This window comes from Cinclus cinclus, chromosome 4 (genome assembly GCF_963662255.1).
Source record: "Cinclus cinclus chromosome 4, bCinCin1.1, whole genome shotgun sequence".
NCBI lineage: Eukaryota > Metazoa > Chordata > Aves > Passeriformes > Cinclidae > Cinclus > Cinclus cinclus.
Window position 1 is genome coordinate 43850216 of NC_085049.1, and position 22134 is coordinate 43872349.

Here is a 22134-nt window from a genome sequence, read left to right on the forward strand (position 1 = left end):
TTATTTGGGGGGCTAAACTTGTATATGTAAACAAGTTTGGGGACTTGTGAATCCAGGAAAGTTTGTTTTATGTTGGCAAACTGGAGGAAAATATTTTGGTTTTTTCTGTGTATTGAACTGTGGCAGGGTACGTACCACTCAGATTTTTTTAACATACGTTGATACAGGAAACATTTCAAACAAAGATGTGCACTACATACTTGCAAAATGAAGAGTGAAAAACAGTTGAGCTATTTGATTTTTATCCAAAGTCTCTAACTTTTCCAATCAAAATTATTTACAAAATTTAAGAATTTTTCAGAAAGTTTTCGAGAAACCTAGAGTCTCTGGTTTAACACACTATTATTATATAGAAAGAAACTAAAACAAAATTCTCAAATCTGCCATAAACTTAAAACTCAGGCCCTTTTAATTGGATGCTTAATAACTGGCACCCACAGGTTGGTTTCCTAGATTGCACAATAATCCAGCTGTGGAAGCCTTTCTTTTCTGTTCTGCCCTGGTACAAAACAACTGAACCCCTCTGTGACCCCTAGGAATGCCAACAATAGAGATGATCCGTCATTGCACACACGGCTCTCCAAAGGGTGATCACTTTGTTTCAGGCCTTTCTAGAAAATGATTCATAGTTTTTCAAGTATTTTAGATATAACATTCCTTAGGGTGTAGATTAAAAAATGTATTATGAGTACCAGTATGAAACAAATATTATACCTAGTGATAGTAGTGCTGAACACTGAAAAATAAAGGTTGAACATTAGAAGTCTTGTTACTGAGGTTTCTTCCTCCTCCTCACTCCACCTCCTCCCTCAAAAAACACCAATGCGATGGTGCAACTAAAGCACCATCTTGTTTCATGCCAAAAAGTTCTTATCAGGGTGAAGGTGAGGCTCTGAAGCTGGATGTCAGATGTGGCCTGTACAAGTCATTAGGCTGCCTGCAGGGGAGGAAAGTACATTTATAAGGTCAGTTTTCAAATGTGGGTCAGAGCTCCTCAGGTCCTGTACTTCTTGCTCTAAAAGCAGAAGCTGCAAGGCTTATTTAGGTTTTCAGTGAGCTGCTTTATTGACTGTTGCTTGTGGCATGGGAACCAAGTCTTCTGTCAGCAACTGACAGTGCTGTTGGCTTCATTATTTTCCTGCAGCAATTTGGACAGTATTTTACCTCTTTAGTTTCTTTACAGGAAACTTTTAGGGAAGAATTGTATTGAGAACACCTGAAGTGATACAATTACAGCATGAGCATTTAATACCTTGGGTATTTCTCAGTTTCCTCTGGAGCTGGGAAGTAGTTACAGAGCGCATAAAAAAATTTTTGGTGTGACTTCAAACCAATCAGGGTACTAGATAAGCTTTGCATTTCAGTGGAGGTTTGGGCTTAGAAAGAGTACCTTCTAGGTGACTCAAAGCAGATTTTTTTTTTTAAGGCTAAGATTGCCCTATAGCCAGAATGCATGTTTTTTTGGTTGCAATCTCATGAAGATGTGAAAGGTCCAGAGGGAAGACCCAGCAACCTTTGGCATTCCAGTCCTTCCCTGTCCCTGCAAATTCCATTGTTGCAATGCTGCTAAATCCCCTTTGACCACTCAGAACTTAAGTAAACAGATTTTGTACTAGTGGGGAGTTATGAATAATTTTAAAAAAAAATCTGAGTTTGTTTGAATTGTTGAATAGGTTGGATCAGTTCTGGAGTAGCTTGGTGTCAAAGGTTAGACTTTGTTGTAACTAAGATAGGGTTGGGAACTGACATACTGTAGCTTTTGAGTTTCTCTTACCTGTTTTTTTAAGAGCCACACCATGCTTGGGGAATGAAAAGTACAGTGTATTTCAGTCCCTTTCCAGAGAAGGGCATCCTCTACTATCTGCTCGCTATGAAAATATATAGCCCAGGTAATTTAAGTTCTAAATTCACATAAAATTCCCCTTTTGTAATGCTGAGACAGAGGACTTCTTTGGAACTGAAGGATTACAGGCTTATTTGAATTATAAAGGCACTGACCTCAAGCAGCCTTCTAGTCAAATCTGTTGCTTGTGTGGTCAGCGTATAATCATGTTTCTGTGATACTAGTGCACAGATGTAGTGTCAAAGCTGAGTTCAGAGGTTTAGTTTATTCTAACAATAGAGTTTGTATCAGTCAGGGATATCACAGTAAGTCATCCTTGCACTCCTTGCCCTGTTTTATCACCTTCCACCTCGTGGTGCCTCCAATGCTTGTTTAACCTCTTAACTTAATCAGTTAACTCATTGAGCTTGTTAGCCCAGAAAAAAAGTTGAATAATTTTCTTCTGATACAGTGAATTAAACTTTCTCCCCACAAATGGATAAGCACCTGAGGTAGTGAACAGTGAGAAAGTAGCAGCACTAGGACAGCTGAGGGCAGGGTAAAGAGAAGGGAAAGAAGCTGATAGATTGTTTCAGCCATTCTTTGACACCTCAAGTCTGTCCTGGGAACTTTCCCCACATTGGATACAGAATATTTGAAGTTTAGAACAGAAGCCTCCCATGCATCTCCACGGGGCCTCCGGAGTAGCAGGTTACTGACTGTTCTGTGTTGTGTGCCTCTTTGGTGAAAGACATCTCTATGAAAAAACTTACTTCCAGCAAGTAAGTGTTTCATGTTCCTTATGTTTAAAAATCAGTGTTTTGAAATAGAAGATTTCCTACTGAGCCCTCTTCAAGATTTTGTATCTTGCCTTCTCTGGTAAGAGTGTTTGTACAACTTTCCTTTAAGAAGGAACCACAAACTCATCTCTCAAACGTGAACAAAGTCTCTGTACAGCTCCTTCAAAGGGCAAATCAAGGCTACAGTTCCTTGACTTCTCATTCCCAAGCACACATTACCTGAGAGGAAGCTCAAGCACCCAGTTTGCTGCCTTTTTGAGTGAAAAAAGGAAAGAAAGATGTAGTGAAAGAATAATCTAATGAATAGAATAAACAAAGTGGAAGGGCTGACGATGAGAAGTGGTACACATAGGGTGTAAAAAGCATTAAATCAAATTAGAATCTCTACCTCAAGCCACTTTTTCAACTTAGCTATTTTTGCCTACTGTCTTGGTGTGGATGATATTTCTGCCAAACTGCTGTTTTGTTAAGAATTCTTCCAGTCAAGCCTACCCTACATATATCTCCTCTCTTGCTTCATAACAGAGTTTTCCTGGCAGAAGTTTGGGTAGTAGGGAACCAGATAAGCAACTCTGTGTATGAGGTGTTAATCGACTTGACTTCAACAAGTTTAGAATACTTTGCAACCTCTTTTGGCACTATTTATGCAAGATTTCAGCAGTTTACTTTAGGAGTAAATATTAAAGTGAAAGGAGCTACAGCGATGGTTTTGAATGCAGAGCATTATTTTACACCTCGTTAGGTCTATTTTTCCCACTAATACAGCTGTGGCAATTGGACAAGTGAAAGACTGATGGGATGAACAAAGGCAGTGTTCCTTTCCCCGAGCATGCCAAATCCATTCTGTAAATGTGACATTAAAAAAAAATAGGACCCAAACCACATGGCAGAAGTCAGGCCTGAAAAAACCAAAAAAACCTGCATGACAGCAGTTTGCATAAGCTCCTGCATCTCTTTACCTAATGTTTTCAGACACTAGAAGGATCATTTTTCCATATGCAGCTAATTTGCTGTTTTACTTAGAAGGTTTTCTCAAGGAAATACACAAAATAGTATAAACGTGGTTGGTTGCTTTTCTGCTTTTGAAAATTTTTATAAATGTTGAAAACAACTTGGTCTTGATATTTAGCAAGGCTGTTATTAATCTCTCTTAGTAACAACTCTTATGCTTGTTTTGGGATACGCTGGTCCTATCAAGAGCTTATGCTGCAACAGTTATGGTGGGGGAACTGTCCCAAGCATGTGTTTGAGGTGCCCTGTCAGAATAAATTGCACAGGTGTGGAAACTTATTCTTACTCACAGCTTCACACAAGCCACTAAGCCCAAGTCCAGAAGATTTAAGAGTACTTTTTTAGGAGTATCACATAGCAAATAGTATGAGTGGTATCTCCCACCACTACCTGCATAGTGTCTCTGGCATCAGCTAAGTGTGAGTAGACCAGCTTGTTAAGAAACAAGCCATAATATGTGAACTGTTCCACACAAAAACATGCACAGCTTTCACAGATGCATCAATATTGTTGTAGATTTAGTGATACTCTATTTTGATGTAATGATGACAGTGTTATGGTTTTTGAATGCCCTTTGGGTTTTTTCCCCTGTAGAATGAGCTTTGCAGTGCTGCCACCCCTTCAAACCCTGTTTTCTCTGCCTGCAAGACTAAGATATAGCTCCTGATACGAGATTCTAAAAGGCTTGAGGGTAACGGAGTGAATTAAACATTCCTCTTCCAGCTGCTGCTGTTCACAACACTTCTGACAGTTAAAATACATCACACATTCTCTTGTCTGTTTAATATAAACAATTAGTATTTTAAGTCCAAAATCAACCCCAAATAGGAGGATCCAGTCAGGCAGTTCAGATAGAAAACTAAGAAGTGTTCTAAATTTAAATAAAAGCAGTTTGCAGTCAGTTCAGCCAATGCCTAACACATTGTCTACTGTACCACATCAGACTGTGGAAACTGAGACACCAGTGGCTTGTCTTTTGAGGAAGAAGGTTTCATTTTTCATCTCAAAATTATTTCAGCACAACTTTTTATGTGCAATTTTTAGTATGAAATATACAATGAAAGGGGAAAATCAAAATCAAAATCAAAAATATAGTATTTTTGTTTTCATATAATGAACTCTTTATATAATGAAACATGTTAGTCAATCCAAGATCTGTTTTGGAGGAAAGCTTGTGTAGACAGAATTTTCCTTGTTGTCTCTTCTGGAATGAAGAGGTTTGAAGTCACAGACTTCATTAAATAAAGCAAAAACAGGCAGCTTCTCTGTAGGTTTACTTCCATGAAGCTGAGGCAAACCTGAGATGAAAAAAGGGCTTAAATGCAACTCAACTTTAACATACAGGCAACATGATGAGAATTGTGTCGATCTTTGTAATTTTAGGAATTGTAGCATGATTGTTGCAAAGTGCAATTTGCTAAAATTTATTTCATTTCCTAAATGAGAGAATTTTAAATGAAAATGTTATAAACTGAAAAAGCTCCTCCTGACAAAAGGCATTTGGGATGCAACACTATTCAATTGTAAACCCCTTCTTTTTTAAGTCTAGAAAATGTACAGCTCCATAGCACAGGGGAGGTAACATTCTGTACAATATTGCTTCACACAGATGGTCTTAAAATTCCATTTACCTAAAGTTTAGGCCTTAGTGGGCATGAGAATCTCTCTGGAAACCCCTCTGTCAACTTTTCTATGTCAAAATCTAAGCACGTACCTCAAAATGAACCTGGACCAGGTGTAAGTATCATTTAGGAATGAACCTTCTAGTTACTAGCATGGATAAAATATATGATAGGAAGCATTTAACTTCACTTCTGCTTGCCAGGGAAAAGGCTAAATGCTAGGTTATGAACTTTGCATCAATGATTTTCCCTTCATTCCTTTGCAATGGTCAGCGACAACCAGCACTTGGCCCTGAAGGGTCTATACAAGTGCAAATAATGAATCACAAATAAACAACTTACCACCTTTTCAAAAGGAAGCCAGGTAATTATTTTTTTTTTAAATTTAGACTTCCTCTAAAATGAAAAAGTCCCCTCAGCTTCTGCACCTTTAAAAATAATAGAAACAGGGCACAGGGAGTAAAAATGCAAACAGCTTCAGGTTATTCAATTTCCTGTTTGTTTAAATTTGTCCTTCCTGACATGCAGATTCATCACACTCCTGTCCTGGTGACTACTTCAGTAGATTAATTTAGTTAGGTATTCAGAGGAATTTTTATCCTCTGACTCATAAAATTCTTGAATTGCCCCAAGAATTTCCTGTGTCTGACTGGAATTTTATGTCCTTGTAGTTTTAGCTGGACTCCTTGAAGAAGCTTCTAAATTGCTGTCTAAATTGCTCTGATTTTGAGGTCTTCAAACAGCAGATCAGAAGCCAGATCCGAGCTCGATTCCTGCTTTTCAGGAAAACTAATGCATGCCAGCACTTCACCTCTGAAAATTGTAGTCAGAATTTTTTCTTAGTATTTTTAAACTCCTCCTTTCCTGACAGTATTTCCCCTTGCTGCCCACGCCCTTCCCAGGTGTCAACTTCAGAGTATTTGTCCAATTCCAAAAATGCACCCCGGTGGCTCAAAATGCAGCCTGCAAGCAGGCTTTGATCACTCTCCTGCTATGCAGCAGAGAAGCTGAGGTTAGGGGTATATCGGGCCATTTAGCAGTTGATGAGAAATGCCTTTGTAGATCCCTTCCCTGTCTTTTCGTCCTTTCTGAGGAGGATGAGAGCTAGGTTAGGCTGGAGCCCTGGTGTGTGCTTCTTTTGAAGGGTTCAGCGAACTGAAGGTGATGTTTTGTGACACGCGAGCTCCAGAAGTGCAGCGAGTGCTTGCAGTGCCAGCTGGGCTGCTCGCACGGGGGCTCCGCCTGCCTCGCTGCCCTCTCGGCGCGGCACGACGGCCCCGCCGTGCCCGGGGTCAGCGGGCTTGGCGGAGCCCGGGAAGGAATGGCTTTGACGAGGAGGAAACAGGCGGCGGAAGGGATGGCACCCTGCCTTGTCTTCCAAAGTCTCAGGGGGAAAGTGGGGAAAAAACCCGGTCACCCCTTGCGGTGTCGGTGTCCTGTCTCCTCTCCCGGGTCACGGGGACTGACTTCGCACGAACAGCCCTGGAACACGGCTGTACGACCACCGACCCGTGCCTGTCTGTCTGTCTAGCCGTGAGGCTGCTTCCCCCCGAGTACATTCGCTTATGGGATCGGCAGGTGGAGACAAGAACAAGGTCATGCGCTGTGCCGAGTGTCCCGGGCTCCCCCCGCCCCCTTCCCTGCGGCCGGAGCCTGTCCCCAGCCGGAGCCTGTCCCCGGCGGCAGCGCAGGGACACTGACACGTCCGGATGGCACAGAGGAGGAAGGCCCAGGAAACACAAATACTAAGCGGCCATCAGCGTTAGAGTATCCGAAGAGCCTCCGTAGCTGGTGTTGAGAATAGCAAGCTACTACAGTTCACCTGGCGTTTCGGGAAGCGCCATGGGAGGCAAATCCGCATGAGTACGGAGAGTTTTCATTGAGTTACTTGAATGCCTCAATGTGCGGCACTATCTGCATGTCCCTCCTTAGCATATTGCCTCTCTAGTTTTCTTCTCTATCGGGTCCCATTTCCTTTTGCTGTTTCTCTCTAAATATTTTATTTCTCCTCTTGTTTATTGCAACATGTTTCTTTTCCAAGCAAATTACTCCTTTGTACATTATTTCTTTACCTAGAGTATCGTAAAAGAAAGGAAGTGAGTTGGATGTTTACAAACCAATATTATTTGTCTGTAAATATGTGTAGTGAGTGTAACTGACTTCTACTCTGAACATTTGCACTGTGCCTAATTACAAATGTTCATAGCTTACCTTGGAAGTGGCTTTCATTGTCTTGAACACTTTGCGTATGATACTTTTGTTTAAGTTACTTATTTGAGTAAAAAATATAATAGAAGGCTAATGGAGAAGGAAAAGGAGACATAAAAGATGCAGTAATGAAAGGAATAGCAGAGGCACAGAGGAGAATAAGAGACCTGTGCTGAACTGACCTGTGCAGAAGCCATATTCATGTTAATGCTTTCTCAGTCTGTGGGATATTCTAGAGGCAAGCTGGGCTTCCCCCAGCGAAGCATTAAAGCAGAACAGCTCCTCACGAGATTGGTCTTAACTGTTTTGCTGTTTCCTTCCATGGACTGTATTACCGATGACATTGTATGGCTGTGAAAGAGTTTCCTTTCAAAACCTTAAAAGAAAATGTAGTGTTTAGGAGAAAGGGCATGCTTTGCTCTAGAAACTGTAACAGAAAAAAAAAGGTAAACATTGTGATCAGAAATATTACCTTTCCATTTCAATACTTACAGGGTTTTTTATTTCAAAGTACAAAGTTTTCTACAGAAAATTTAAAAGAAGCATGTGTGAGTGTGTGCACATGCATATTGTTTCTGCCAGGGTTTTCTATGAAGAAACACCTTTATTTTCTAGTATGGGTTATTACCTACCTCTTTTTGTGTGCATTAGAGGTTGTTAAAAAGATTTAAAACTCCCCCCAAACCAACAGCAACTCCAAACAGTCTAGCCCTGCAAATCATTCATTTTTTTCTTCTTTTAGGATTTTATGTAGTGCCTGTAGCTTTTGCATTCTTTTGTGCAGCATAGTGTTCGGCTTTATGTTGCAGTCTTAGGCAGAGGGCAATGTAAATTTACCCTAAGGCCTAGGGTGGCAGAAGTACCTCAAAAGTCTGCATAAAACTGCAGTGAGTAGATCTTGAACTCCCCATGAGAGGCAGGGCTACAAGGCTAGGTTCCTTGCAGGACTTGATGAGCGTGTAGTTCATGGTGAGTTGTTCCTGCAGTGTGATAAAAATCCTGGTCTAGAAATGTATCAATCTTAAGGACTGGCTTTGTGGGTAAGCTGTAATATTAGGTGAAGAGGAAGGTTTTGCTCTCCATGGTGGCATAAGGAGCAGCCATGCTTCACCTCTCCATATTCTCCTCCTGCAGAGTCCTGTCCTGTGGCCAAATGGCTCTTAGAGACCTGGTGGTTTGAAGCTCTGTCTTCACTCTGCTTTCAATGCTCAATTCTGTCAATCTTTGGCAGACATTGCCATCAGCTAACTGCTCCAGGTTTTTGCCCGAGTCCTAACAAAAGATTTCCTTCATGGCCAAGAAAATTATGTCTGGTTTTAGTTTGTGAGCAAGTTCCCTCTTAGATGTTCCTAGACATCTCTTTTAATAAAGTAAACAGAAGAAAGGGAGTATTTGTCTTTTTTTTGTTGGTGTTTTGGGGGGTTTTGTTTGTTTGAATCAGTGTAGTAACTCTTTCCCTTGTTTCATAACTTTACAGTTGAGATGAGAACCTATTTGTCCAGCTGAAATGAGGAAGGTGTTTGTCTGCTACAGCACTCAGTACTGGAGGCACTAGTGAAGGAGGTTCATAGAAGGAAGATAGCTGCAAAAGGAAGACAGTACAGGCTTTTTTAGAATTAAAATTAATTCAGTAATCTCTGTAACTTCAGTTTTAAGTGTGTAGTAGAGTTCTGGATGTTCTTTACAAAATTTATTTCCCAGACATGCATAACAATACTAAAAGGAAAATATTTCAGCAAACAATTTGTGGGTGTTCATTACTTGAAAGACACCATGACAAATTTTTCAAATATGCATTTCATCTGTGACTGCTGTTCATTTCAGTGCCAGATGATTATTACAAGGTTGCATTTGCTGTGTTTTTAAAACTTTATCTGTGAATATACTACATTAGAATTATAATTTAATCAAATCACTTCCATCTAAGACCTGTCAGCTCTATTGCTATCCTCATTTACTCATGTTCTATGAAATCTCTAGCTGTTTTAGTGAGTTGTACACATAACTCATTGGTATACAAATTTCAGGATATTTTGCAATATATACATTTGTATTACCAATGCTACTTTTGGAGGGAAAACAAAAACAACTATTTGAAGTTGAATGCTTTGGACTGAGGTTAGTAGGTCAACAGTAAATTTTAAAAACTATTTGAGAGATTTCATGATGGCATTTTAAAATTATAGCTTAAGGTTACACTGCTTCACACAGTTCTGTTTGGCTCCTTTGATGCTGAAGATCTACAGCTGACTTATGTGTAAGATATATTTTTAAAAACATTAGCTGTGATTTAAACTAAGAAGAGACACTATTCAGATGAGGGAAGAAACACGTCCTTTGGGAGGAAGTGAGCTAGGTTCAGTAGTTTTGTTGAACCTGAACCATGAAAGAAACCATTAGTAACTCAATCTTTGTAAGAAGTCATGAGGAAGATCCCAGCTCCTGCCTACCTGTAGATTTTAGCACTGACTTGTACATTCAAGATGCCGAACATTACAGAGGAGGACTCTAAATGAACCAGCTTGTATTTATCAGCATTTTAGACCACAGTGAAAGCTCAAAGGAAGCAGCTAGGGCAAGAGCAGTATTGTGATAGAGTTATTAATTGCTAAAGAGAGTAGGCCCCATGCTTTTATTGCTGAAGAGACACCAGGAGCATTCTTGTTCTGAAAAATTCAGTTGTCAAATCAAATTGTAGGCACTAAGTTTCAGATCTCCCTTAACAGTAATTTTAAACAAATATAACCTCCTCCCACTAACAAGGAAATAAATCTGGATTTCATATGCTGTTTCATGCTAAGTTGTTTGGGTGCTCAGTGCTGTAAAGGAAGAAAACAAATACCACCTTTATTCATGGGTTTCACTATTTTTTTATTTCCCAAGTGAGAAACATAAAGGAAAAAACAGATGGCGATTGTCTCATAAAAGCTGCTATTAGAAGTTCAGTTGCTTTGAAAAATTCCCTTTCCACACTGTTCTGCCAGCTTGGTATTTGCCTGCTGCAATAGCCCAACTTTGCTGTTAGGGACAGGTAGTATTAGAGAGAAGCCCTCTCCTTACTTTTTCTTCCAAATTTAAGTTTCATTTTGTATTTGTGTTGTTCCCTTCAACCTCTGCCTAGCTACCACTCTGATGCTTTTTTGGAACAGTCTGCTGAAAAACAGTACTGTGTTGTCCTTCTTGTACCTGGATGGTGCTGGAAAGCAATGGCCTTTTTTTTTTATTTTCATTGGAATACATATCTAATGTAAAGCTGTTTGCTGGTGAACAAGAATGTTTCAGTACCTGATTCTGTTTCCAGCTACATTTGGGTAAATTACATTAACCTCCACAGAAAGAAGTGTTACCTGATGGTAAAATAATTGTAAGTAAGAATATTCATTATTCTTTCATCATCATGGAGATATTAAGAAAAATAACCCAGGTTGTTCTGTGCTAGCCAAAAAAAAAGCCCTATATCTGTACAGGCATCCTACATAATAGCAACATGTCACTTTGTAGTTCTACATTAAACTTTTATGTGAAAAGTTACAGCTGTGGATGCCTATGTCTTTCAGATTCTGTTTCAATAAACCTTTGAGAAAGAAAAAAGTGAAAGCCCTTCAGCTTTACAGCAGTTTCAAAGAAGAAGCTTTATTACCTCTTTTTTTAATCCTAATACTCTTTATGTTTTTACACAGACATGGCTTCTCAGTGAAGATAAATGATGAGACTCTACCTTAAAAAGCCTTTGGGTTTTCATTAATCCACATTAGGTTAAAAGGGAATCAGAATTCTAAAAATACAGCACATCAGAGAAACAAGGTATTTTTCAGGTCAAGGTCCTCTTTTCCATCTGGTGCCATTTGGTAGTTCTAACATCTTCCATCTCCCCCTACTTCTCCATCTGTAAATAACTCACTGAAGTAAATGCTTGGAATAATTACAGCAAAGAATGATAAAATGCAGGTTTAATTTAATCTCCTAGGGATCTAAGATGAAAAACAACTACGGACATCACAGTTATTGAAAAACTGGAACTCTCCAGTCAGCAGGTGTATTAAATGGGAATTATGTGAGAGCATTACATGCTTTGGAAATGCAGTTGTGCTGTTCAAAAAAATGTCAAAGGGCATATTAGTTAAGGATAGGGGAAAAATAGTCTAGCAGGGCTGGTTTTCAAAAGCAACCTGCTGTTTTGCTTCTGCAAATAATTATAGATGCACGTTCTAATGGTTGGATGTCTAAGTGGTTGCATCTACTAGGAAGTTGGAGATGTAGCTGCAATAAAATGTGTGCAAACTTGGAAAACTGGAAGGAGGTTTGAGGTGCTTCTAAAATTGATCAATCAGTCAGCAGCTGGACTACTTTCCAAAAGCTTATGAGAACAAAATGTCTTTTTTTTTTTTTTTTTGCATGGGATCAGTGTTGCCCCAGGAAAGAATCCTGGAGTAGCCCACAAGATAAGGGTCTTTGCAGCTTCCTAGGTTAATGTGAAACAAACAATCTACTCCTGTTAGGGTTTCATATCTGTATTACGAATGCAAAACAGGGGTTGAACTATGGGCACACTATTTGTGCTTTCTGCCTTCTTCTGACATTACAACTACTTTGGCATCTCAGTTTGACTGTTCAGTTTGTCAGCTTTTTGGAACTGCTGTGTGCTTGCAGCTGTGTTGTTGTCCTGGTGTCCTGGTACCCACCTTGTGCCAGCTGCCTGTATAGGTGCCCGCTGTGGGTGGCTTATTAGAAATACAGACTCAATCAGGTACCTGAAAAAGGAGGTGTGAAAGTGAGAAAGAAGATGCCTCTTCTCAATGATTTTAAGCCCTCTGCCTGGAGTGGCAAAAGCAGTATCCAGCATTGGTTACCAGACTTAACATTCCTCTTCCTCCCTGTCCTCCTGTGTTGCTGCCCAGGGCAGTACCAGCAAGAAAGCATTCTTTGACAATGAAGCACAAACCACTATCTCCTCTTTTCCAGAATAGAGACCTTATAAAAAAAAACAAAAAAAAAATCAGTTTTGGTGAGGGCATGGAGAGTGAATTTTAGAAATGCTGCACAGCTTTTACAAAATATTTGGTGGGGGTGGGGGATGTCCTGGAAAGAGAAAGAGTAGGACATGAGTCTATGTGTGACTCCCAGCAGTGTAAGATCCTCTCTGTTACTCATGCAGGATGAAGCAGAAAAGATTTGTAAGTAATGTTCAGTCTACACATGCTTTTCACTGAAATACTTGGCAGAAGAAAGTTCCATTGCTTTATTTAGTGTATTTTAGATCCAAGAAATTATAATTGCTGTATATTTGAAAGACTGTTCATCTCTGTGTCTTGCTTATTAACTTACCAGAAACTGGCCTGTAGGACACAGCGGCCTCACTCCCCTGCAAAGGGTTGTTGGAGTGAGCACGAACATGACAGACTCCTATTTTAAATCCTGTTTCTATTGCCAGTGTGATGCAAAGTGGCTGTAAATCTAAGAATAAACCCATTTGAAATGTCCATAACACAATAAAAATTGCTAGTGATCACTGTGTCATGCTGCCCCTCAAAGGAAACTTCATATTCAAGGATAAATGTATTCACAAATCTTAGCTGTTGTGCACACACACAAAAGTACAAATGTCATTTGAAGTTGTTAATTCGTCTGGGAAACTCCTCCCACCCTCATCTTCTCTCTTGCAATTACCCTTTGGCCCTTTCCTCCAGAGGCTTTTTCTTCCTGGCTGGTATGTTTTACCATCCTTCAAAAGATGGCTTGGCTCCTGCTGCCCATCAGATATGGGCTAGACTTGACAGAAGGCTATCACCCAAGGAGGGTTGAGTCTCAGAGCCAGGGTTTGCAAAGGGTCTGCATCAGTGCTCAGCCTCTGCAGTGATAAGGGTTACTGTTTCTCTCAGCTAACAGAAGCACAAGAGATCCAAAATGGTCATCTTCACCCCTATCCCTACAGGAGCATGAACTTAACAAGTAGCCAGATAGCCTTCAAAGGTGGGCTGAAGATTTAGAGCACAGCTTAGAGCAGCCTAAAATGTAAAGGTAGCCAGCCACTTTGCAGCCTTACATCAGGAAGGAGGCAGGAGTGGAGGGGCTGCAGCCAGGGAGACAGGTGAAGTGGCCTGGGGCCTGAAAAGTGGAGCCACTTCTGGGCCATTTACCACTTACATAGACAGAGAATGTAAGGCTGGCTTTCTACACCACTGGGAGGTGCCGGGCAAGCAGACTACTGCTGCTACAGCTTGTTCCTGGCAGCTTTTGAAGTACACAAAATGGTGTGAGAAGGCTTAGCAAACTATCAGATAGGTTTTCCACTCTATCTCAGGAGAGGAAATGAGACAGCAAAAAGGAATTGATTTTCTGGTCAGTGTGGCTCATCAACTCAATGAGCAATTCACTCGTCTTCCTTTCAAGGTCAGCAAAGTGACAGTGTGACTCACTGTGCCCTTCAGGACCTTTTCTGTTCCAAGATTTGCTCAATTTTCATTAACTCTCGTGGAGTTAGTAGTTTGTCCTGGGAATGCTGGTGCCTGGTCTGCCATGTTACTTGAGAAGAGTTGGCTTGGCAGGGAGTAAAAATATGCACTGTGGAGATCTGTTTCCTAGTCCCTCTCTTGGGGACCATATGTGGCAGTGGTGGAGCCTTTGGAACATGTGTCACATGTAGCATGAATTGACAGTCTAATCTGAAGTTGCTCCAGTTGGGTACAAAGACTGCTTTAGGAGAAGCTTGCCTGTTTATATAGGTTTCATATTACTTCATTTTTAGAAGTGCATGGAGTGCATCCAAATTATTTTTCTTTGGTGAACGGGAAGACCAAGAGGAGAAGCCCAGAGAAAGAAGTATGGATGGTCTTAATGTCAAAGCTGACATAAACACTTCTCCTCCAAACTCTTCTCACAAGATGATTTTCTCAGCAAGACACAGATTGCTTCAGTCTCTGTGTTGCAGTCTCTGAAGCTTTCACCTCATTGCTATAATGAAGGAGACATGGTTTTCTTTGAGAATTTCTGCAGCCCTGAAGTTTGCCTTCTCTAAAGGCTTTCACATGATCAGATAGTTGGTTGTTCCAAAGAGCTCTCTCTTTGAAACTCCTCTGTCATCACACAAGAGCAAACTGATATGTCTGCTTTGCAAAATTATTATATTAAAAAACAAAAGAAAATGAAACAAAAAAGGCTTCATTAAAATATTCTGACTAGCTCTATGTAAGGCTTCAATTTCCATTAGACAGAAGCCCAGCTAAGAAGATGACAAATGATGTTGGAAAGGAGCCACCAAATAGGAAACATCAATTTTTCTGTCAACAGGTTAACCCCTTTTACAAAACTTTTCATATGTTTACTCATTTTCTGTTTGTGAAGGTAGTTGTTTGACAGCAACATTTTGCATGAGGGCAAGGATTTATAAATTGTTTTTTTACAGTTAACATTGCTGCATTGTTTTGAGTTCCTGTTTTGCAGGATATTTTTCCCTGTTCAGGGTGCTTGCTCCTCGGTCTGCCTGCTGTCTGTTACTCTTCCATTTGTAGTAACTGGGGAGAGTGGGATGACTCCTCTTGTTTCTGCAATAAGTTCTGGGGTGGAAACATTGAGGTGGTAGTAGACACCTTGGGAGCATAGGACTTGTGACTTGCAATGCCTTCAGGTAGCTCAGAAATGCTACTATATGTGCGTTCCAAAAAGAAAGAGAAACACATTTCTGAGCATTTCTTTGTTTAAAAAAAAATATGCTTGTTATGCTTACATCCTAATAAATCTTCTTCCATATTTAATAATCTGGAATACAAGTGAAGAGATCTGGATATTTTTCCAGTTTACACATTTTCTCTACCTGAATTCAGAAAAGTTGATAGTTTCCACATCTCCTTTTACTGTATAGAAAATTTTACTCACTTTTCTTATGGAAAGCTGTATATACCCTTTATTCATCTGCATGCAGTGATTCACAGCTGCTGCTGTGTTTCTTTACAGCTTATTGCAAGTCATTTTATGAAATCATCAGTAGCAAATGCTCAACAAATTCTAGAAGAAACTAGGAAATTCTCTATTCTTGGACATATGTGTAATACAAGGAGAGATCAAGAGCTGCCTGTGTGTGTTATATTTGGCAAGAGACTGAAGGAGAAGGACAGATGGCTGGTGAGATTTCAGATGGGCACTAGTAGATGCTAACATGACCTTAAAGCCTGTCAGGTGCTTGATGTGGGAATCCTGCTTCAGGAAATGGAGCATTATGATGGCTTTTGAGGAGTGGCTGAAAAGTTACTTTGTAATGGGTATCTTCTGGGTCACCAAATAGACCTGCCTTGTTGTTTACCTGTGTTGTGGAGACACTTAGTGTGGAATAGTTAGAGTGGAAGGTCATTATTTTGGTAAGTGGCCATTACTGGAAGGTCATATACACGTATCATCATCTGGTATCAGGTCATACAGCTCAGTGCTCAGCTATCAGTTGCTTTGAACACATGCAATACTGAGAGCAGTTGCTTTATCCCGGATGCAGACCACATGCACATCATCCACTAGTGTCTAACATAGGTGTAGTTATGGTTCCACCTGTCCATGTCTCATCTGAAGCACTCATTACTGTTTTGACATGAGACACAGTAACAGTCATCTCACTGCCTCTGATGTGTGATGGTTCAGTGTCTGAACACATCCTTTTGGGTTTTCCTTGGTGGAGGCAAAGGATAAAGCATGTTTTGGAGCTCTAAACTGCAATTTCCCAATATATATTTTTTTTAAGTACCTTTATATTGCAAAAGCATTTGTGTTCCATAAAGCCTTGCTGTTCAGGGTGGAATTTGTGGGGTGCTTTTAACTGATGGTTAAAGCTAAATTTGTTTATCTGGGACCTTTGTTCCGAGCTAAACTCTTTTCACTGCTTGTGGGGGAATGCATGAATCCCTATGGAGATAGATGATGGGCGGCTAGTGGCAGCTTAGTCCTTTCCTGTAAACAACTGTACTTGGGGGGAAGTTTTCCAAAGTACCCAAGTGATTTAGGATAAAAAAAAAAATCTCCATTTCATTTTTACCATGCTCTGGAGTGAGATAAACATTTTTCAAAGTGTGATTCTGTCCTGCTTTTTGCAATGCTATCTGCCACAAAGACACCCTCTTTTTATGCCTATCTTGTTCCTATTTTCCAGGTTGGCCTTCCTTTTATGATGTGATCAGTCCTGATGCAATTGCTTTCAATGATGATTTTTCCTATGGGATGCATCGGATTGAAATATCCTGCAGTCAGGTTAGTTTATAGCACAGACAGACCATTCCGATAGCAAAGGCTGCAAAAACCATTACAGTGTGCTGTACTTTCCTTGAGATTTGCAAACCTTTCATTTCTATTAAATATTAATAATTGTGAGAGAGCACAATGGGTCATAGGTATAAAAGCTGGGTGGAATGAGCTGAAGGCACAAAGGGATCATTGGAATGCACACTGTTGTCTCGTGAGATTTAACAGAGCAGATGTAAATTGTTGGACTCGGTGCTGAGTTTACAAAAATAGTCTTCCTGGAGAGAGTCCCTTCAAAGGAGCTCCTGAGCCTGAGCCTCTCCGACTGACTCCACATGTGAGCAGTTGAGAGAAGTCGAAAGCAGTGGAGTGACTGTCTGTGTGCTGATTCTATCATTCTACATTACTGTGCATCCATGCTAAATCATTCTCAACACTCATTTCCAGCACAGTCCTAATGGCTGCCTCAAATAATCCCATCTGCCATAATAATGAAACATTCAAAGCATGCCCAAATTTTCCGTTATCTGTCTTGTTCTACTTTCTCTGATCCTTTGTGCTGCCCTCGTTTCTGTGAAGGGAATGGCATAATCATTACCTAGCAGAGGGAGAAGCTGCTGCATTGGTGTGCAGCAGCTGTAGCCAGCAGCTTGCAGTCCTCTAGTTCCACATTTTCAAACTCCTTCTGAGAGAAGCAGCAGCTTCACTTGGGCAGTGATAATTTGCTGTTCTTCCAATGTTGTTGGGGAGATAACTGATTTTATCCCTGACAATATACATACGTACTAGTCAGTCAGTCCTCATTATATAAGGCTTAGAGTGAGTTGAGAAACTTCTCAAGAGTATCCATTAACTTCAGTCTGTGTAGAACATTTGGCCCAAATGTTAATGACCAAATTAGCATGTCTGCTAGTTTGTCATGTGTACTACATAATTCTGAAGTTTTTACGTGGATGATATGCTGTACAAGATCCATTCGACACTTTGTGGGAATATCCACTTCCCTAAATTCGCTAGCAAGGTAGCAATGAGACTGCAGATTGGGAAGCTCATGCTTCACCAGTGGTTACTGGCATAATCAAATATGCAGTCCAGTTTCTTTAGCTCTGCTTTGTCGGCCTGAACAGTGCTAAAATCTGCTTACTGCCAACCTGCTGAGCCTCTATCTGCTGACACACTTCAGGAGATGGCCAGAGCTCCTGGAAAAGCCCAAGGAATCCTGTGGTCAGGCCAAGGAATCTGGGAAAGTCATTTACCTGTTACCAAAAAAATAGTGTTAGCAGACCTGCGACAAGCAATATTAGCAGCAGACCCATGCAGACACCGTAAAATCAAAGCAAAACTAAAATCTGAGTTTGAAGGAAAAACTATGACCAAGGTTGCTGTTTGATCCAATAGCAACTTCTTACCAGCTATTCCTACTTCCTGGGGCAATAACTGCACAGATGATCAGGTCACACAGGAAAATAGCTTGAGGAGTGGTGAGCATCTTTGCAGCCAGTGCTCAGCACAGCTAATACTGTTCCATTGTGTATCTGCCCCTGGAGTGTGAATCACACATGCAGCTGCAAAAAAAAAAAAAAAAAAGCAGTTTTACTGCAACCTGCAAAGCAGTGGGATTGGTATGACAGACCTTGGTAGAACCAAAGGGAAATACCATCTCCCACACCCAAAACCTTATTAATCCTTTGCAGATGAAAAAGTAGTTGATTTTTCTTTAAAAGTCCTTCTCACCTATCTGCAAGAATAAGAGAAATCTTCTTTTAATGTTCTTCATTATGGAAAGCAAACACAGGGGGGAAATTACTGTAATATTAATCAAATACACCCATGGGGTTATCCTAGAAATAACTTTCACAGTTTTTGGAACACACCCCCGGTGTATTTAAAAGGTCAGTCATTAGTGACAGGTAGAAGTTAATACAAATGCAGTTGAGAAATAGTGTAAAACTGGTTGCATCTCTTTTTTTTTTCCTTTGTCCTGTTCAAGAGTCCTTTTCTCTGTGGTCTCCCTGCCTACTAATTTTACCTTTACAAATCAATAAAGTTCCATAGTCACAAGTGTAGTGTTTGCACACCAATAGCTTGGACTCTCAACTGCAGCAGCTGACTACAAGCTGCTTCCCATGCCTCCCAGCAGCATATTAGAACCAGGAGGCTTGGGAGATCCAAGCATACTGACAGTTAGCAGTGACCCCCCCCCCCCCCCCCCCCCTTTCCTGCTCCCAAGCACATACTTGGAATGCTTTAACCATTTCACTGTCCCATTTCATTCTACCAAATATATTTATGTGCAAGGCTGCAACAGATAATTGTTTCTTTTTCAGAGGCTCTGCAGGCATGTATATATGTCCTAGAAAAAATGGTCAGCATCTATTATGTATGGGGAGTACAGTAAAGTCAATTCATCCTTTGTATTCTCAGTTGAGTGCCAGGTTACTTATACTGTGATACAAAGGACTGAAATACATTTCTCTTTAGAGCAGATGAGTTATAGAGCCCTCTGTATGGAGAATTGCCACATAAATTTTTGGTGAGGGGTAATCTCAAAAGCTAACAAATTTTGCAGTAATTCAATCCTGGAGTGATTCTGCCATCACAAAAAGGTGTAATGAGACTACCTTGGACTCTCACACAGCTTCTCAGGTTTTGTGAGGAAAACCTTTTTGATAGATTGTCTTTGTAGTCTGTGTGTGGATATATTACTTCTACAGACAATTTCTCTCTGCAGTTTCTCTTGTTCTGTTTCTGTCCAGTAGGGAAGGAATGATTTATCTTTTGTTAAATGTTAGTCTGGAAAAGATCTGTTTAACACTTCCAGCCAGGAGGTTTTGAAGCACTCGTAGTTGAGATGAGATGATTTAATTAGGATGCTGAGCATTTAGAAAATACTTTCTCTGGAACATTTTCTTTTTTTCCCCCTCAAAGGTATGGTTATAGCCAGGTGAAATGCTTCATTGTTAGGTACCCCACTTTCAGAAGCAGCTCAGGTTTTTTGCACACACTGACCTAAAAAAGGCCTTCAATATAAAGGAAAATTATAAAAAGAATGAGCAGTGGATCATGGAGGAAAGGATGGCAAGGCAGCAGTCTTTCGGGAAGAAGACTTAAAACTTAGTTTTCTCTATGTCCCATTCAACTTCCTTATTCCCATGTTTTATCTTCCTTCCTTACAAAGCTAAGCAACTGCTGCTTAACCCAGCCATGCATGCCATTTTCCATCACCTGTGAGAGCTCATTCTGCTGATACCATAGGCTAGAAGCCCTCAGTTGTTTTTGGGATCCTTGCTGGACTACCATGGCTGTCTCAGTGACACTTCTTCAGGAGCAGGGAGCCTGCTGTGGGATGTGAGATGTGTCTGCATGGGTGCAACCAACAGGTGGGAGCACGGAAGCTTCGCGTCTACCTGCCCTGCTCCTGAAGACAGTGAAGATTATTGTTTCAGCTGTCATTAAATGAGCAGAGTTTCTGTCCCACTTAGCTGGTGTGAGAGCCTCCCCTAGTCCATTGAGAAAGTTTAACCTGGAGGTGAGACTATACCTGCTTCTGCAGACACCTTTCCTGATGCTTTGGTGAATTAAAGACCAGCAAGAGAACAGCACATTAACTGCAGTATAGAGATTAGATCACTAATTCATTCAGTTTGGAATAGTCACTGTTGCCTCTATGTATTTGGAATACTATGAATTAATTAAATGTTAAGAATAATTTGCAGTCTTTAATTTTTGCTGTCTGACTGTGAGCCCATGAGCAGGTCTGTGATCTCAATTACATCATTCCACCTCTCACTGAGATCTGCTATTGACTTGAAAGCCCAAGGCTCTTTGGTAAAGCAGCATGACTTTCCTGTTCAAGATAAATATTTCTCCAGTGCAAGGTTTTATTTTTCTGTTTCTCATGGCAGGCTGTAAAAATGAACTTGTGGAATTCAAGTGACTAATTACAAGAAGTTCTTATTATCCAGAAAAATTATCAGCCACAATGTGCAGTAATAGTAATCTTAATTTTTGAATAAAGATCAGCAGGGTTAGCTTCTTCAAAATATTGTACTTGTAAAGCAGTCCTTGTAAAGCAAAGGACTGTTACCTTTCTTACAGACAGATCAGTAGTGTTCACCCTGAATAGGACCGCAAGTATTTGGGTTTGATTCATACAGAGCAAAAGTGGCAACAGACCATTTGTACTTCCATATTTCTTACAAAAAGCAAAATTCAGCATCATTTATAATTTCTCCAAGACAAAGATTATTAATTAAGAAATACTTTACATATCTGCACTACAGGTATTTTTAAGTCACCTGTCCCTATCTTGTATATACTACAGAAATTATTACAAGGTGAGTAGGCTGAGCTGAGCTCCATCCCCTCCAGAGGCAAGTAATACATCAAGAAGGATCTTGATGCTCAGAAGAGTGCCAGGCTATAGAAAGGAAAAAAAAAGGAAAAAAAAAAGAAAAAAAAATTTGAGAGCAGACTCCAAAGAATATCTTTAGTGCTTTAGGTCCTTGCCAGGATCACCAAAGGGTTTAATGTTTTTTTGTCAAGGGGTGTAGCAGACTGAGGAGAGCCCAGAGCTGAGGCTTTCCCTTTCTTACACAGATATCCTTACAGCAGTAAGTGAAACATGGGCAGTGCTGTCCTCACCACCATGTTTTCAGCTGTGCTCCTGCCCTGAAATCATTACAGAAACAGGCAGCTCCTCAGAGATGGTGGTCCAACCAAGCATACACAGTGGTTTGACAGGAAACACCCTGGAAATTTGGGCTTGAAGTTTTAGGCGCCTGTGGTATCTTAGAAGATCATCTTACTGGATCACTCCTGCAAATAAATGTAGATTGTAAATCCCACTTGAAAGGATCATGTAGGCACCACTGCACTTCCTTGGAAGCAGCTGCTAGTCATTGCATAACCCCACAGTGATGCCATCCAGCAGCACACAGACACAGTGATACTCTATTGTGTTTTGTTTCAGTGTGGTGCTCACCTGGGGCATATTTTTGATGATGGACCTCGCCCAACTGGCAAACGGTACTGCACAAACTCTGCTTCTTTGTCTTTCAAGCCAACAGACAAGAACAACGCTGGAGAAGGCAGCAGTAATGCCAGTCCTGCCCAAACAGGCAAAGCTGAGCTGTAGGATGAAGCAAAGCCTGCAGAAAACTGCATTGATCCCACACAGCTTACAAGGAATGTTTTCTAGTTTTCAAGTTGCCTGCTCTCTTATATCCTAAGAATGTTCAAATGTATTAAAGCATTTTGCACCATTCCTCTTCCTCCTCACCTTTTCAGAACTGAGGCCTTGCCTGCCAGTGCATTTACTGTATAATTGGATTGAAAAATTAATTGACTGAGTCTACAGGTTTTCTTTTTTCTTCTTTTCTTTGAGATTGCATTGGGGAATATTTAAATTGAGAGGCTTTAACATAATTAGTTATTAGTTTCTTCTTAATAC

At 40.4% G+C, this 22134-nt stretch overlaps 1 protein-coding gene across 2 annotated transcripts in view; it reads left to right on the forward strand.

The window, feature by feature from the left end:
* MSRB3 (methionine sulfoxide reductase B3) overlaps positions 1-21819 on the forward strand; it is a 77984-nt gene extending 56165 nt beyond the window's left edge. For both annotated transcript variants that reach the window (XM_062491174.1, XM_062491175.1), the window contains exons 6-7: positions 16594-16691; positions 21655-21819. In XM_062491174.1, coding sequence (XP_062347158.1) covers positions 16594-16691; positions 21655-21819 — 263 coding nt within the window. The remainder of the gene's footprint in view (positions 1-16593; positions 16692-21654) is intronic.
* Positions 21820-22134: the final 315 nt, after the last annotated feature.